General features: G+C 54.6%; 1 protein-coding gene across 1 annotated transcript in view; it reads right to left on the bottom strand.

The window, feature by feature from the left end:
* Nucleotides 1–14,885, bottom strand: part of LOC137221082 (uncharacterized) — a 62,995-nt gene that overhangs the window by 2,081 nt on the left and 46,029 nt on the right. Inside the window, 6 exon segments of the mRNA XM_067730275.1 lie at nt 272–504; nt 507–586; nt 679–874; nt 960–1,101; nt 1,179–1,364; nt 13,198–13,318. Coding sequence (XP_067586376.1) covers nt 272–504; nt 507–586; nt 679–874; nt 960–1,101; nt 1,179–1,364; nt 13,198–13,318 — 958 coding nt within the window.

The following is a 14,885-nucleotide window of genomic DNA, read 5'->3' as shown; positions in this document are numbered from 1 at the left end:
GCCGGCAGCCAGAGACCAGGGTCCCCAGCAAGCCACAGAACTTGCCGTGGGAGTCCGAGAGGGGGAGTCCGAGAGGGGAAGTCCGCCTTTCTCCCAATGGGACAAATTCTGGCCTCAGGTCGCTCACTCTGCACATTGGGCAGGTCTGGGCCCGTGAGGTTCTGCCTCTAGCTACCAAGGGACAAAACTCAGCAGAGTCCCCCAGGGTGGGGCTGGCCTCCCCCCTCAGACCTCCCCCCGGGCACCCAGACCTCTCCCCTCAGCCCCTCACCAGGTAGGCAGCGATGCCAGCACCAATAAGGAAGCCAGCGTAGACATCCACGGGGTGGCTGCGGTACTGCGTGATCTGGGTGAGGCCACAGACGCCCGCCGCGATGGCAAAGGAGAACACCAGAATGGGCTTCAGCAGCTTGGTGGCGTCCGAGATGACCGAGTTGAAGTACATCTGCAGGGGGGCAGGCCGGGTGGTCAGGGCAGCCGGTCCTGGTGGGGTGTCCAGGGCATGGGGCTGGGCCGGCCGGGACTCACCGACACGTAGACAGCAGCGAAGGCAGACAGAGTGGCGTGCTGGGATGGGAAGGTCTTCCTGCAAGAGGCACCCGGGTGAGCCCCACCAGCTCTGGGCCCCTGCCTCAGTTTCCCTGCATGCTCCACGGGACGGGGGCCGGACACGCTCACCGTGCAGACAGGATGGCGTGGGTGTCGTGGCCGGAGCAGATGTCCTGCGTGATGTAGGGGTTGGCCTCACACGATGTGCCCAGCAGGGTGTAGTTGGGTTTGCAGACCGTCAGGAAGAAGGGTGCGTGGTAGCCCGTGGCCAGCTGGATGACGTCGGTCACCAGGGCTGTGGCACACAGGCCGAACACGTGGACGCCTGCGGGGTGGGAGGGTTAGGGCCGGGCGCGGGAGCTGGGGCCAGACCCGCCCCCCTCAGCGTGCGGACGCCGTGGGGGACTCACCTACAAAGCGCACCGTCCGCCGAAGGAAGGAGTTGAAGTTGCAGCCGCCGGCGTGGATGCTGCCCTCGGGCCCGCCCGGGCCCCTGCTGCGGCCCCACAGCCGGGACTGCATGCAGTACAGCAGGCCCTCGCCCACCATGATCTGCCAGACGGGGAGGTGCTCAGTCGGGCTCCCGGCCGCGGTGCCCACAGCCGGCCCCGCCCCGCACCAGGACTCACCGAGGCCGCAGGCGCAGCGAAGGCCAGGCTGAGGAGCATGAGTAGTGGGATGAGCTCCTCGCTGGTCTCCACGTAGGGCATGGAGAGCGCGCGGTCGTAGCACTGGAAGCCCACCTTGGCCGGCTTGAAGAGGTCGGTCAGCTCCAGGAAGTAGAGAGACACGACGGAGGACGCCACTATGGGCAGCTGCAGGAACGGGACTGGCCAGGGTCACGCCACACTCGCTGACGGAGTCATCCGCCCATGAATTCAGTCCCTTCACTGATTCATCCACCTATCCACATGTCCGTGCTGCTGCCGTTCACCCACGGATCAGCTCATTCAGCAATCCAGTGACCCACCACCCATCTGGGTAACATCCACAGAGCCATTCCTGCACCCCTAACTCACTCATCGATCCACTAATCAGCCCATCCATCAACATTCCTTCCATGCATCCATCCGTCATCCATCTGTTCACGCATGCTTCCTTCCTTCCTTCCATCTATCCATCCATCAATCAACCAACCCACACACCCATCCACCCACCCATCTATTCATCCATCAGTCCATCATCTGACCATCAACCCTACCCACCCACCCATCCATCCATCCATCCATCATCTTCCATCATCCAGTCATCAATCCACCATCCATTCATCCACTTAAGCTTCCTTCCTTCCATCCACCTATCCATCCATTTACTCACCCATCCATACATCTAACCATCCATTCATCATCCCACCCATCCCCTCATCCATCCATCATTCATTTATCCAAACACCCATCCATCCATCCAACTTCCAACATCCATTCATCCATTTATTTATTATCCATCCATCCACCCACCCACCCATCCATCCATCCATACGTATGTCCATCCACCTACATTTCCATCCTTCCCTCCTTCTTCCCTTCCACTCACCTACCCACCCATCCATCCATCCATCATCCATCCATCAATCCACCATCAATCCAACCACCCATCTATCCATCCACCCACTCATCTATCCATCATCCAACCATCCACCCATGCTTCCTTCCGTCCATCCACCCACCCATCCATCCACCCATCTATTCATCATCCATCAACCCATGCTTGCATCCTTTTTTCCTTTCACCCATCCATCAACACACCTACCCATCAGCCATCGATCCATCAACCCAACCACCCATCCATCTATCCAACACCCACCCCCCCATTCATCCATTCATGCTTCCACCCAACCACTCACCCATCCACCCACACACTGATCCACCCTTCCTTCCTTCCAGCTAACCATCCTACCCACCCACCAATCTATCCTCCCATTCATCCATCCATCCACCCACCCACCCATCCACTCATCCATTCATCCAAACACCCATCCCTCCATCCATCAACTTACAACATCCACCTATCCATTTATTCAGTTTCAATCCATCTGGCCACCCACCCACCTACCCAACCCACCCTTCCATCCATCCACCAATCCTCCCATCCATCAATCCATCATCTTCAATTATCCATCCATCAATCCACCATCCATTCATCTATCCATTCATGCTTGCTTCACTCACCACCCATCCACCCACCCACCCATCTATCCATCCATAATCCATCCACCCATTCATCCATCCACTATCCATCCATTCATCATCGATCCTTCAATTATCTTCCATCATCCATCAATCCACCTCCATTCATCCATCCGTTCACTCATGTTTCCTTCCATCCATCCACCCACCCATCCATGCATCATCCATCCATCCACCCACACTTACTACCCTCCACTTACCAACCCACCCACCCATCCATCCACTTACCCATCTATTCATCAACCCACATACCCATCCAACCATCACCCCATCCATCATTCATCCATTCATCCCTCCCATCCATCATTCATCCATCCATTCATCCATAATGTAGCCATGAATTCACCATCCATCCATCCACTTATCCTTCCTTCCTTCTTCCATCTATTCATCCATAATGTAGCCATGAATTCACCATCCATCCATCCACTTATCCTTCCTTCCTTCTTCCATCTATCCATTAACCAATTCATCCATCCATCAATCCACCATCCACTCATCCATCTACTCATGCTTGTTTCCTTGCTTTCCTCCTTCCTTTCATCCATCTATTCACACAACCATCAACCAACCCACCCATCCATCAACCACCCATCATCTTCCATCAATCCACCAACCATCCATCAACTCATCCTTCCTTCCATTCATCCATCCACCCAGCATCCACCCATCCATCCATTCATCATCTTCCATCACCTATTCCTAACCTAAATCCACCATCCATCCATCCATCCATCCACTCATCCTTCCATCTAGCCGCCATCCATCGGTCTACCATCCATACATCTACTATTCATGCTTGCTTGCTTCCTTTCTTCCTTCCATCCATTTATTCATACATCCATCCACCTACTCACCCATCCATCCATCCATCACCCCACACACCCATACATCCATCATCTTCCATCATCCATACATCAATCCACCATCCATACACCCACTCATTCTTCCTTCCATCCATCTTCCAAAATCAATTCATCAATCAACCATCCATTCATTCATCCACTTATGCTTCCTTCCTTCCTTCCATCCATCTATCCATCCATTTACTCACCCATCCATACATCTACCCACCAGTCCACCCAACCATCTATCCATCAACCCACTCATCCATCCATCAATCCACCTACCCACCCACCCATCCATCATCCATCCACCTCTATCCATCTATCCATCCACTCATGCTTCCTTCCTTTGATCCGCCCATCCATCCCTTCATCCTTCCTTCCACCCATCAATCTACCCACCCACACACCCATCAACCCGTCCACCCATCCATCCACCCATCATCCATTCATCCACAAACACCCATCCATCAGCTTCCAACATCTACCCATTCATTTATTCATTATCCATCTATCTGAACACACATCCACCCACCCATTCAGCCTCCCATCCATCATCCACCCATCAATCCACCCTCCATCCACCCACCCACCCATCATCCATCCATCTACCCATCCATCATCCATCCATCCATCATCCATCCATCTACACTTCCTTCCTTCCTTCCACCCACCTATCCATCCATTCAGCAACGCACCCACCCATCATCCCTCCATTCACCCATCATCTTCCAGTATCTATCAATACACCATCCATCCATCCTCTTGTCCTTCCTTTCTCCCATCCATCCATCCATCCATGCACATCCATCCATCAATCCACCATCCATTCACCCATCTACTCATGCTTGCTTCCTTCCTTCCATCGACCCATCCATCTATCTGTGTATCCATCCACTTACTCACCCATTCATCCATCAGCCCACCCTCCCACTCATCCATCCAACCACCACCTATCTACCCATTCAACAATCATCATCCTTTCATCCAAACACCCATCCCTCTGTCCATCACCTTCCAAAAGCTAACCATCCATTTGCTCATTATACATCTGACCACCCATCTTTCCTCCCATCAATCATCCATCCACCCACTTATCCATATTCCATCCACCCATTCAACCACACACCCACCCACCCTTCCGCCCACCCATCCATCATCTTCCATCATCCATCCATCAATCCACCATCCATCCACTCATCCTTCCTTCCTTCCTTCCATCCATCCATCATCCCACTCATCCATCAATCATCCATTCATCCAAACACTTATCCCGTCCATCAACTTGCAAGATCCATCTATCCAGTTATTCATTTTCCATCAGACCACCCTCCTACTCATCTGTCCATCCATCCACCCTTCCTCCCTTCCTTCCATCCACCCATCATACATCCATCCTGCCATCAATCCACTCACCCACACACCCATCCATCCACCCACCCCACACACCCATCAAATCATCCATTCATCCAAACACCTATCCCGTCCATCAACTTGCAACATCCATCTATCCAGTTATTCATTTTCCATCAGACCACCCTCCTACTCATCTGTCCATCCATCCACCCATCCTCCCTTCCTTCCATCCATCCATCATACATCCATCCTGCCATCAATCCACTCACCCACACACCCATCCATCCACCCACCCACACACCCATCAAACCATCCACCCATCCCTCCATCAGCCCACCCATCCATTCACGCATCCATCCTCCCATCCATCATGCATCAATCCTACATCCATCCACCCACCCATTCATGCTGCTTGATTCCTTCCTTCCATCCATCCACACATTACCCATCCATCCACCTGTTCATCCATCTATTCATTTGTCATTCATCCGTCCTCTCCCATCATCCACCCATCAATCCACCATCCATCTACTCATTCTTCCTCCAACCCACCCATCCACCTATGCATCCACCCACCCACCCATCTACCTATCCTTCCCTCCACCTACCCATCCATCATCTGTCCACCCACCTACGCCTCCTTCCACCCTTCCCTTCTTCCTTTCTTCCACCCACCAATCTTTCCACCCACCAATCTTTCCACCCATGCTTGCTTGCTTCCTTCCATCTACCCACGCATCTATCATCTGTCCAACATCTTCCATTATCATCCATACATCAAACCATCCATCCACCCACTCATCCTTCCTTCCATCCATCCATTCATCCATCAATCATCTTCCATCATTCATTCATCAATCCACTGTCCATTCATTCACCTACTTATGCTTCCTTCCTTCCATCCATCCATCCCACTCATCCTTCCTTCCTTCCATCCATCCACCTACACCTCCTTCCTTCACTCCTTCTTTCCTTCCTTTCACTCATTACCCAACCATTCATCTGTCATCCATCAATCCATCATCTCCCATCATCCATACATGAATCCACAATCTATCCACCCACCCATCCACCCATCTACCCAATCTTCTATCCAACATCCAACCATCCACCCATGCTTGCCTCCTTTTCCCCCTTCGTCCATCCACCAACCCATCCACAGATTCACCCACCCACCCACCCATCTGTCCATCACTCACCCACCCATTCATCCATCCATTCACCCATCATCTTCCAGTATCTATCAATACACCATCCATCCATCCATCCACTTGTCCTTCCTTTCCCCCATCCATCCATCCATCCATCCATGCACATCCATCCATCCACCATCCATTCATCCATCCACTCATGCTTTCTTGCTTCCTTCCATCGACCCATCCATCTATCTGTATATCCATCCACTTACTCACCCATTCATCCATCAGCCCACCCTCCCACTCATCCATCCAACCACCACCTATCTACCCATTCAACAATCATCATCCTTTCATCCAAACACCCATCCCTCTGTCCATCAACTTCCAAAATCTAACCATCCATTTATTCATTATACATCTGACCACCCATCTTTCCTCCCATCAATCATCCATCCACCCACTTACTCATCCATATTCCATCCACCCATCCAACCACACACCCACCCACCCTTCCACCCACCCATCCATCCATCATCTTCCATCATCCATCCATCAATCCACCATCCATCCACTCATCCTTCCTTCCTTCCATCCATCCATTATCCCACTCATCCATCAATCATCCATTCATCCAAACACCTATCCCGTCCATCATCTTGCAACATCCATCTATCCAGTTATTCATTTTCCATCAGACCACCCTCCTACTCATCTGTCCATCCATCCACCCATCCTCCCTTCCTTCCATCCATCCATCATACATCCATCCTGCCATCAGTCCACTCACCCACACACCCATCCATCCACCCACCCACACACCCTTAAACCATCCACCCATCCATCAGCCCACTCATCCATTCATGCATCCATCCTCCCATCCATCATGCATCAATCCTACATCCATTCACCCACCCATTCATGCTGCTTGATTCCTTCCTTCCATCCATCCATACACTACCCATCCATCCACCCACCCATTCATGCTGCTTGATTCCTTCCTTCCATCCATCCATACACTACCCATCCATCCACCTGTTCATCCATCTATTCATTTGTCATTCATCCGTCCTCTCCCATCATCCACCCATCAATCCACCATCCATCTACTCATTCTTCCTCCAACCCACCCATCCACCTATGCATCCACCCACCCACCCATCTACCTATCCTTCCCTCCACCTACCCATCCATCATCTGTCCACCCACCTACGCTTCCTTCCACCCTTCCCTTCTTCCTTTCTTCCACCCACCAATCTTTCCACCCATGCTTGCTTGCTTCCTTCCATCTACCCACGCATCTATCATCTGTCCATCATCTTCCATTATCATCCATACATCAAACCACCATCCATCCATCCACTCATCCTTCCTTCCATCCATCCATCCATCAATCACCTTCCATCATTCATTCATCAATCCACTGACCATTCATTCACCTACTTATGCTTCCTTCCTTCCATCCGTCCCACTCATCCTTCCTTCCTTCCATCCATCATTCCATCCTACCACCCACCCATCCATAGATACATCCATCCACCTACACCTCCTTCCTTCACTCCTTCTTTCCTTCCTTTCACTCATTACCCAACCATTCATCTGTCATCCATCAATCCATCATCTCCCATCATCCATACATGAATCCACAATCTATCCACCCACCCATCCATCCATCTACCCAATCTTCTATCCAACATCCAACCATCCACCCATGCTTGCTTCCTTTTTCCCCTTCATCCATCCATCAACCCATCCACAGATTCACCCACCCATCCATCCACCCACCCACCCACCCATCTGTCCATCACTCACCCACCCATTCATCCATCCATCATCCATCCTTCCATCATCTTCCATCAGCTATCAATCCACCTCCATCCACTCACCCAACCATTCCATCATCCATCCATCCATACTTCCTACTTCCACTCACCCACCCACCCACCCATTCATATATCAACCATCCAACTGTCATCTTCCATCATCCATCCATCAAACTACCATCCACTCATCCATCCTTCCTTCTATCCATCCATCTGCCCACCCACCCATCTATCCATCCATCCACCCACCTACCCAACCATCCACCCACCTCCACTTCCTTCCTCCCTTCCCTTCTTCCTCTCTTTCACCCACCCATCCATGAACCCTTGTTTGCTTGCTTCCGTCCTTCTTTCCATCCATCCACCCACCCATCTGTCATCTATCCATCTTCCATCATCCATCATCCATCCATCAATCCACCATCCATCCACCTCTCCTTCTTTCCTTCCATTTCATAATTCATCCATCCATCATTTTCCAGCGTCCATCCATCAATCCACCATCCATTCATCCATCCACTCCTGCTTGCTTGCTTCCTTCCACCTATCTACCTATACATCCATTCACTTACTCACCCATCCATCCATCAACCCACCCATCCACCCATCCACTCTCCCATCCACCCATCTATCTGTGCATCCATCTATCAACCTACCTATTCATCCAGCCATTCATCAGCCCACCCATCCTCTTATCCATCCATCATCCATTCATCAACCCACTCATCCATTATCCATCCATAAGTCCACCATCCATCCACTTACTCGTCTGTCTATCGAGCCATCCACTCATCAATCATCTATTCATCCAAACACCCATCCATCATCAACTTCAATATCCATCTATCCATTTATTCTTTTTCCATCCATCCAACCACCCACCCATCTGTCCACCCATCCACCCATCCTCCCATCATCCATCCATCCACCCACCCACCTATCCATTTTCCCATCCATCTACCACCCATTGATCCATCTTCCATCATCCATCCATCAACCCACCCATCCATCAACATCCATCCATCCATCTATTCACCTATCCTTCCTTCCTTTCATCCTTTAATCCACCCACCCACACACCCATCGACCCATCCATCCATCACCTATTCATCCATCCATCCATCTACACTTCCTTCCTTTCCCCCTTCCTTTCTTCCACCCACCTATCCATCCATCAATCCACCATTCATGCATCCACTCATCCATCCTTCCTCCCAACCATCATCCATCCATAAATCCACTATCCATCCATCATCTATTCATCCACTCATCCATCAATCATTCATGCATCCAAACACCCATCCCTCCATCCATCAACTTCCAACATCTATGTAACCACTTATTCATTTTACATCCATCTGACCACTCGCCCACCCACCCATCTGTTCATCCATCCACCCATCCATCATCCATCCCTCCATTAATTTCCATCATCCATCAATCAATCCACCTCTATCCATCCATCCATCATCTTCCATCATCCATCCATCTATCCACCAATTCATGCTTCCTTCCTTCCATCCACTCACCCACCCATGCATCCATTCATCTTTCCACCCAACCATTCATCCATCCACCCCTCCCTCCATCCATCCATAAATCAATTATCCATCCACTTACCCATCTATCAACCCAACCATCCACTCATCCATCAATCATCCATTCATTCAAACACCCATCCCTCTGTCCATCAACTTCCAATATGCTTCTATCCATTTATTCATTTCCCATCCAGCCGACCACCCAGCCAGCCATCATCCATCCATAAATCCACCATCCATCCATCCACTTACTCATCCATCCATTAACCCACCCATCCACTCATCCATCAAGCATCCATTCATCCAACATCCACTCATCCACCCACCCGTCCTTCCATTCATCCAGCCATCCACCTATCCATCCTCCCATCCATCTATCATCCATCCATCATCTGCCATCATCCGTCCACTCATACTTGCTTCACTTACCCATCCATCCATCAACCCACCCACCCTTCCACTCATCCATCAATCATCCATTCATCCATCCACCCATCAATGCACCCACCCACCCACCCATCCGTCTATCTACCCACCCATCATCCATCCATCCACCTATACTTCCTTCCTTTTCTTCCACCCACCCATCCATCCATCAACCCACCCGTTTCCCCCATCCAACTATCATCCATCCATCCATCCATCCTCCCTTCCTTCCATCCATCCATCCAAGCACCCATCCTCCATACATCATCTTCCATCATCCATCTACCAATCCACCATCCATTCATCCACCCACTCATGCTTGCCTCCTTCCTTTCTTCCATCCATCCATCCATCCACCCACCCATCATACCACCCACCCATCCAACAGTCCATCCATCCACCCACTCACCACTTCATTCATCTCTCTCCTCCAGCTACCCTTGCTGTCTTGAACAACCTAGAAACAACAGACAGGTTCCTGCCTCTGGGTCTTTCCTCTCAGGGATAGAAGGACGCACTTAGACACTCCTCTGGGGTGTCTGGCCCTCCTTGGAGACTCCCTTCCTGGCACCAGCCTCTCCATCCCTTGCGCTGCTTTATTTCCTCTGCACCCTGTACCTCTATGTGCCAACTTCACACTCAGCCCTGAGAAGATGGGCATCTGGTCCATGGCAGGTGCTGAATAAATGAACGAATTCTTTGAATCATTCATTTGTGCAACTGTCCTTCTGCACACCCTGATCATGTGTCCTCAGGTGATAGGCACACAGCACACATGACACTCCTGCTCACTGCAGCCGTGACGAACGGGAAGGAGGCTGAGGTTCAGGAAAACTGAGCTGCGTTTGACCAAGTCGCAGACATGGCGCCCGAGGAGGGCAGGGGGAAAGGATCTACACCTCACTCACTCACCCACTCGTGCTGCAAAGCTACTGAGCAGATTCCAGTGGAACCTTCTTATGGAAGCAGAACCTCCCGGTGTCCTCTGCCTCCCCTTCTGGTCCAAGGATCTCAAACTCAAACCCCCACCAGGGCCAGGTGGGGCTGGCACATCTGGGGACCAGAGAGTAGGCAGGCCCCTAACGGCGCCCAGCTGCCTTGGGAAGCCCCCACCTCCACTCGATTTGTACGGCGCCTTGAGAGGGGCCTCGGCCCTCCATGCAGCCCTGGCCGGGGGCTCCCAGAGGGGAAGTGCCAAAGGTGGGATTGCAGGAGCTGGGCTGGTGTGCAAGGAGCGTTTATTGAGTGCCTGCTGCATGTAGGCATGAGGCCCAAGGCAGTTAAATGAAGCCACCTGCCTGGGCTTGCATCCTGGCTCCACCTCTTCCTGACGCCTCAGTTTCCCCAGCTGAAAACAGGACCAATAAAGTGGCCACCACCCAGGGCTTCAATGCAGGACTGGATAAGCAAATACACTGAAAGCTCTTAGAGTCTGGCGCACGTGGAGCCTGTAGTGGTATTAGCAGCAGTTAGCGGCTGCCTCCGTGATCACGGTCAGGGTCATCTGGCTTGGCGGGCAGACAGCGTCAGGCCACAAAGAGGGTTTACGTGGGGACTGGGAAGCGCCTTAAAATCACCAAATCTCTCCGCGACAGGGTCGTGCTGAAGACCCCCCACGACCTTCCAAGTCCCAAGCCGTGTGGCTATAACGCCTGGCCGGCTCCCCTGCTTCTCCTCCAGCCTCTGTCCGCATCTGCCCGCCGGACCAGACTGGAGGGAGAACCGGCGGCCCCGCGTGGCAGGTTGGGTGGTGGGGGTCCCCCATCAGAGCCCGCCACCACCTGAGGGCCTGTAAGTGCCTCCGGAATCCCACCACCCGCCTCTCACAGCTTCCCAAGACCCTCGGCTGAAAAGCAGGAACCCCTCAGCGCGTATCTCTGCACCAAAGGAAGATCACTCACACACACCCACGATGTCGAGCCAACTTGCTTGCTTTGGGGGCGTGTGTGTTTAAAAACAAAGAAAAGAAAAAAAAAAGGAATGGAACACTGGCCGTAAAGGAAATGCAGACCGGGACTGGGATATGGTTTTTCACCCACTGGGTCGGTCAAATCCAGACGCCGCTAACGCTTGAGGGAGACGCAACTGCGGGAAAACAGGCGCGCACGTGGGCGCCTCCGTGGGAGGACTTTGGGGTCTTTCCCGAGTGACCACACCCTGCTCCCCAGGGAGGTACCCTGCAGATAAGCTCTGCACACTTGTGTGGGGTGACACAGGCCAAAGGGCTTAAAGAGTCTCCTTCTAGGAATGTCTGTGAGACACAAAGGCTCGGAAGCACCCGAGTGCCCAACTCCCTGGGGCTGGGGCCCAGCACTGGAGTACTACATGGCGGTGAAAAAGGATGGGGCACCATTTCCTGGGACGATGGTAAGCAAATATCTCCGCTAGAAAAAAGCCAAGGGCAGGAACTTGTGTTTGCAAAGGTGGTGGGGGGAGGTTGCACATCTGGTGGACTTCAATGGGTGTGAAAGGTTTTCTGGGAGGGGACACAGGAGAGAGTAGTGGGAAGTGGAGGTGGGTAGGCGCCTGGGGAGTGGGGGTGCTGTCTCCGTGATGCCTGGAGAACACTGAGAAGGTACAACCTACTGTAATGAGGATTCAAATGCAAATCTGAAGAATCATCAGATTTCCTGCCCGTTGGGGAGGTACCCACCAGCCTGGGTGACCCTGCACAGGGTGGCAGGGGATGCTGTTTGCTCAGGTCTGGTGGCCCGCCCCCCCCTCCACCCGCACCTTGTCTGGGCCCCTCGCTGGAGCTGGGTTTCCCAGCACGGCAAGCAGGGTGCACTGTGGGTAACCCAGGTGCTAACCATCTAAGTGTGGCTACGCGTTGTCTGGTCATTAGCGCTTAGTATGTGCCAGGTGGCTGCATTTACCGTCTTTTACTTTTTAGACACTCACGAGGCCTTCACTCTGTGCCCAGCCTGTTCTATCAGAGCTTGGCGAAGTGCAGGAGCCTCCAACATTAGCAGAGGAGGGATTTCAACTCAGACCTTCAGGCCTCCGGTCCTCACGCTGGAGGAAGACACCGCATCCATACCCCGCGCCCCGCCACCCACGGCCCCCAGCGCCTTGCTCCAGCTCCTTCATTTGCGCTGCTGACCCGTACCCCAGACTGCAGGCCCCGCCTCCCAGCATCTGCCCAGCTCCTGCAGGACAGCCTTCTGCGGCTCTGCAACGCCTACTCGTCCTACAGAGCCCAAGTGTTCTGACCCACCCCCACCCCCAGGCACCCTAGCTGTGCCCGTCCCTCGGCGTGGGGGTCCCCGAGGACCGGCGGAACTGAGGCCTCTGCCCCTCCCCCACCAGCGCGACCACCCCCCCACCCCACTCACCTCTACGAAGTAGAAGCAGGGCAGAAGCGTCATGCTGTCCTTCGGGCTTTTATTCTTCTCCTTGGTCGAGATCATGGTGCCGGGGGCGCCACAGGCCGTGGTGGGAGGGGACGAAGCCGCGCTGGAGGAGGGAGGGGCGCAGACTGAGCCCTGGGGGGACGCGGAGCCCGGCGCCCGCGGAGGAGGGGCGGGCCAGGATGCGCAGGAACCGCCCAGGGAAACTGAGGCCGGGGAGAGGGGAGCCCCCGGCCTCCCCCGCGCACTGCGGCCCTGCCCAACGCTCCGGCTGCCACTCCGGATGGGGAGCCGGGAGGGGGCTCGTCAGAGAGGGCGGAGACGGCCTGGCCGAGGGGCCTCCGGGCCGGGGTCCGTCCCGCGCGTCAGGGCGGGGGCCTTCGGGACCCGAGGAGCGGTGGGGTCCTCGCTCAGCCCGAAGGCCCCTCACCTGGCGCGCCGGCGTTCTGTGGGCGGAGCTGGCGGCGACGGGGGCTGCGGCGCGGCTAGCACAAAGCCGGCCCCTCCCCCGCGGGGGCGGAGGGGAGGCGGGGAGGGAGGGGCCCCGGCCGGCCCGAGACCCCGCGCCCGGCGGCCTAGAGGCGACGCTAGGGGCGGGGGCTCTTTGTCTCGACGCGTCGGGGGCGCCGCGCGCGTCCGTCGCCGTCCCCGCGCCCCCTGCTCCCGCGCCCTTAGTCTCTGGGTCTCCGGGGTCTCGGTCTCCCGCGGGGGCGGGCATGGGCCGAGGTTTGCGGGCTCCTCCCCTCCCGGACCTCTCGGATGGGCCCGGGGAGCCCCATCGAGGCCGGGCGCTGGGAGACTGTCCTGGTCTCCGGGTTTCTCGCCTCTCTGCCCCCCTTTCCCGGCACGCGTTTCCATGGCGAGCTCCCGGGCGCCCGAGCCTTCGGGAGACAAAAGAAGCTGGGGGTGGGGGGCCGCCCTCACTCCCGGGCCCCCGCACCGCGCACCGCCCACCTGTCCCCTGCGCCCCGCCGGGGTCCTCTCTCCGCTCGTCCAAACCCGGCCCCTCGCCGGGCCCACAGCATCCAGGACGCACGGCCCTGGATGCCCCGGGATGCGCGGGCGGCGGCGGGGCCCTCGTGGTGAATTCACGTGAGGCTCACTTAGGCAGCGCTTGCTCTTTTGCAGGTGTTTCCTCTTTTCCACACACAGCCATGCGGGGTGGGACCAGCTGACCGTCATTTGACAAGTGGGGAAGCTGAGGCCCCCGGGAACTTAAATCTCTGTCCACGGTCTCCAGGCCCCGCTGAGAACTGGAACAGACCCCCAAAATCAATCCCGCAGTTAAGCGTCCAGTTAAGGTCGGGGGTGAGGGCTGCACGGATGGATAACCCGGTGTGTGCAGCCATTGGGCTTTATTCGCACGCAGCTGTTCACACTCCAACCTGGTCCTGGCCGTGGCCCTTCTTGTTTTAAGAGACTCAGCTGCATGTGTCTTCAAAGATGACTGTATGCGCGGTTAAGGGTGGGGCCCAGAGGGTTTGAATCGCACCGGGGCCTCCATTTGCTCACCTGGAAATGGGCATAACAAGGCCGCTTTGCGCATGGGGCACACCGGAGCTCTCTGTCCTGCCTCCCCAGGCCTGATGCCCACTGGGCCTCGGTTTCCCTGCCAGCCAGGGGCGGAGCCTGGGCTGGGCAGCCGTTGGGAATCCCGGTGTTGAAAGGTGACC

Source organism: Pseudorca crassidens, chromosome 3 (assembly GCF_039906515.1).
Source record: "Pseudorca crassidens isolate mPseCra1 chromosome 3, mPseCra1.hap1, whole genome shotgun sequence".
NCBI lineage: Eukaryota > Metazoa > Chordata > Mammalia > Artiodactyla > Delphinidae > Pseudorca > Pseudorca crassidens.
Note: the sequence above shows the minus strand (reverse complement) of the source record. Positions and strands in the feature narration are given on the sequence as shown.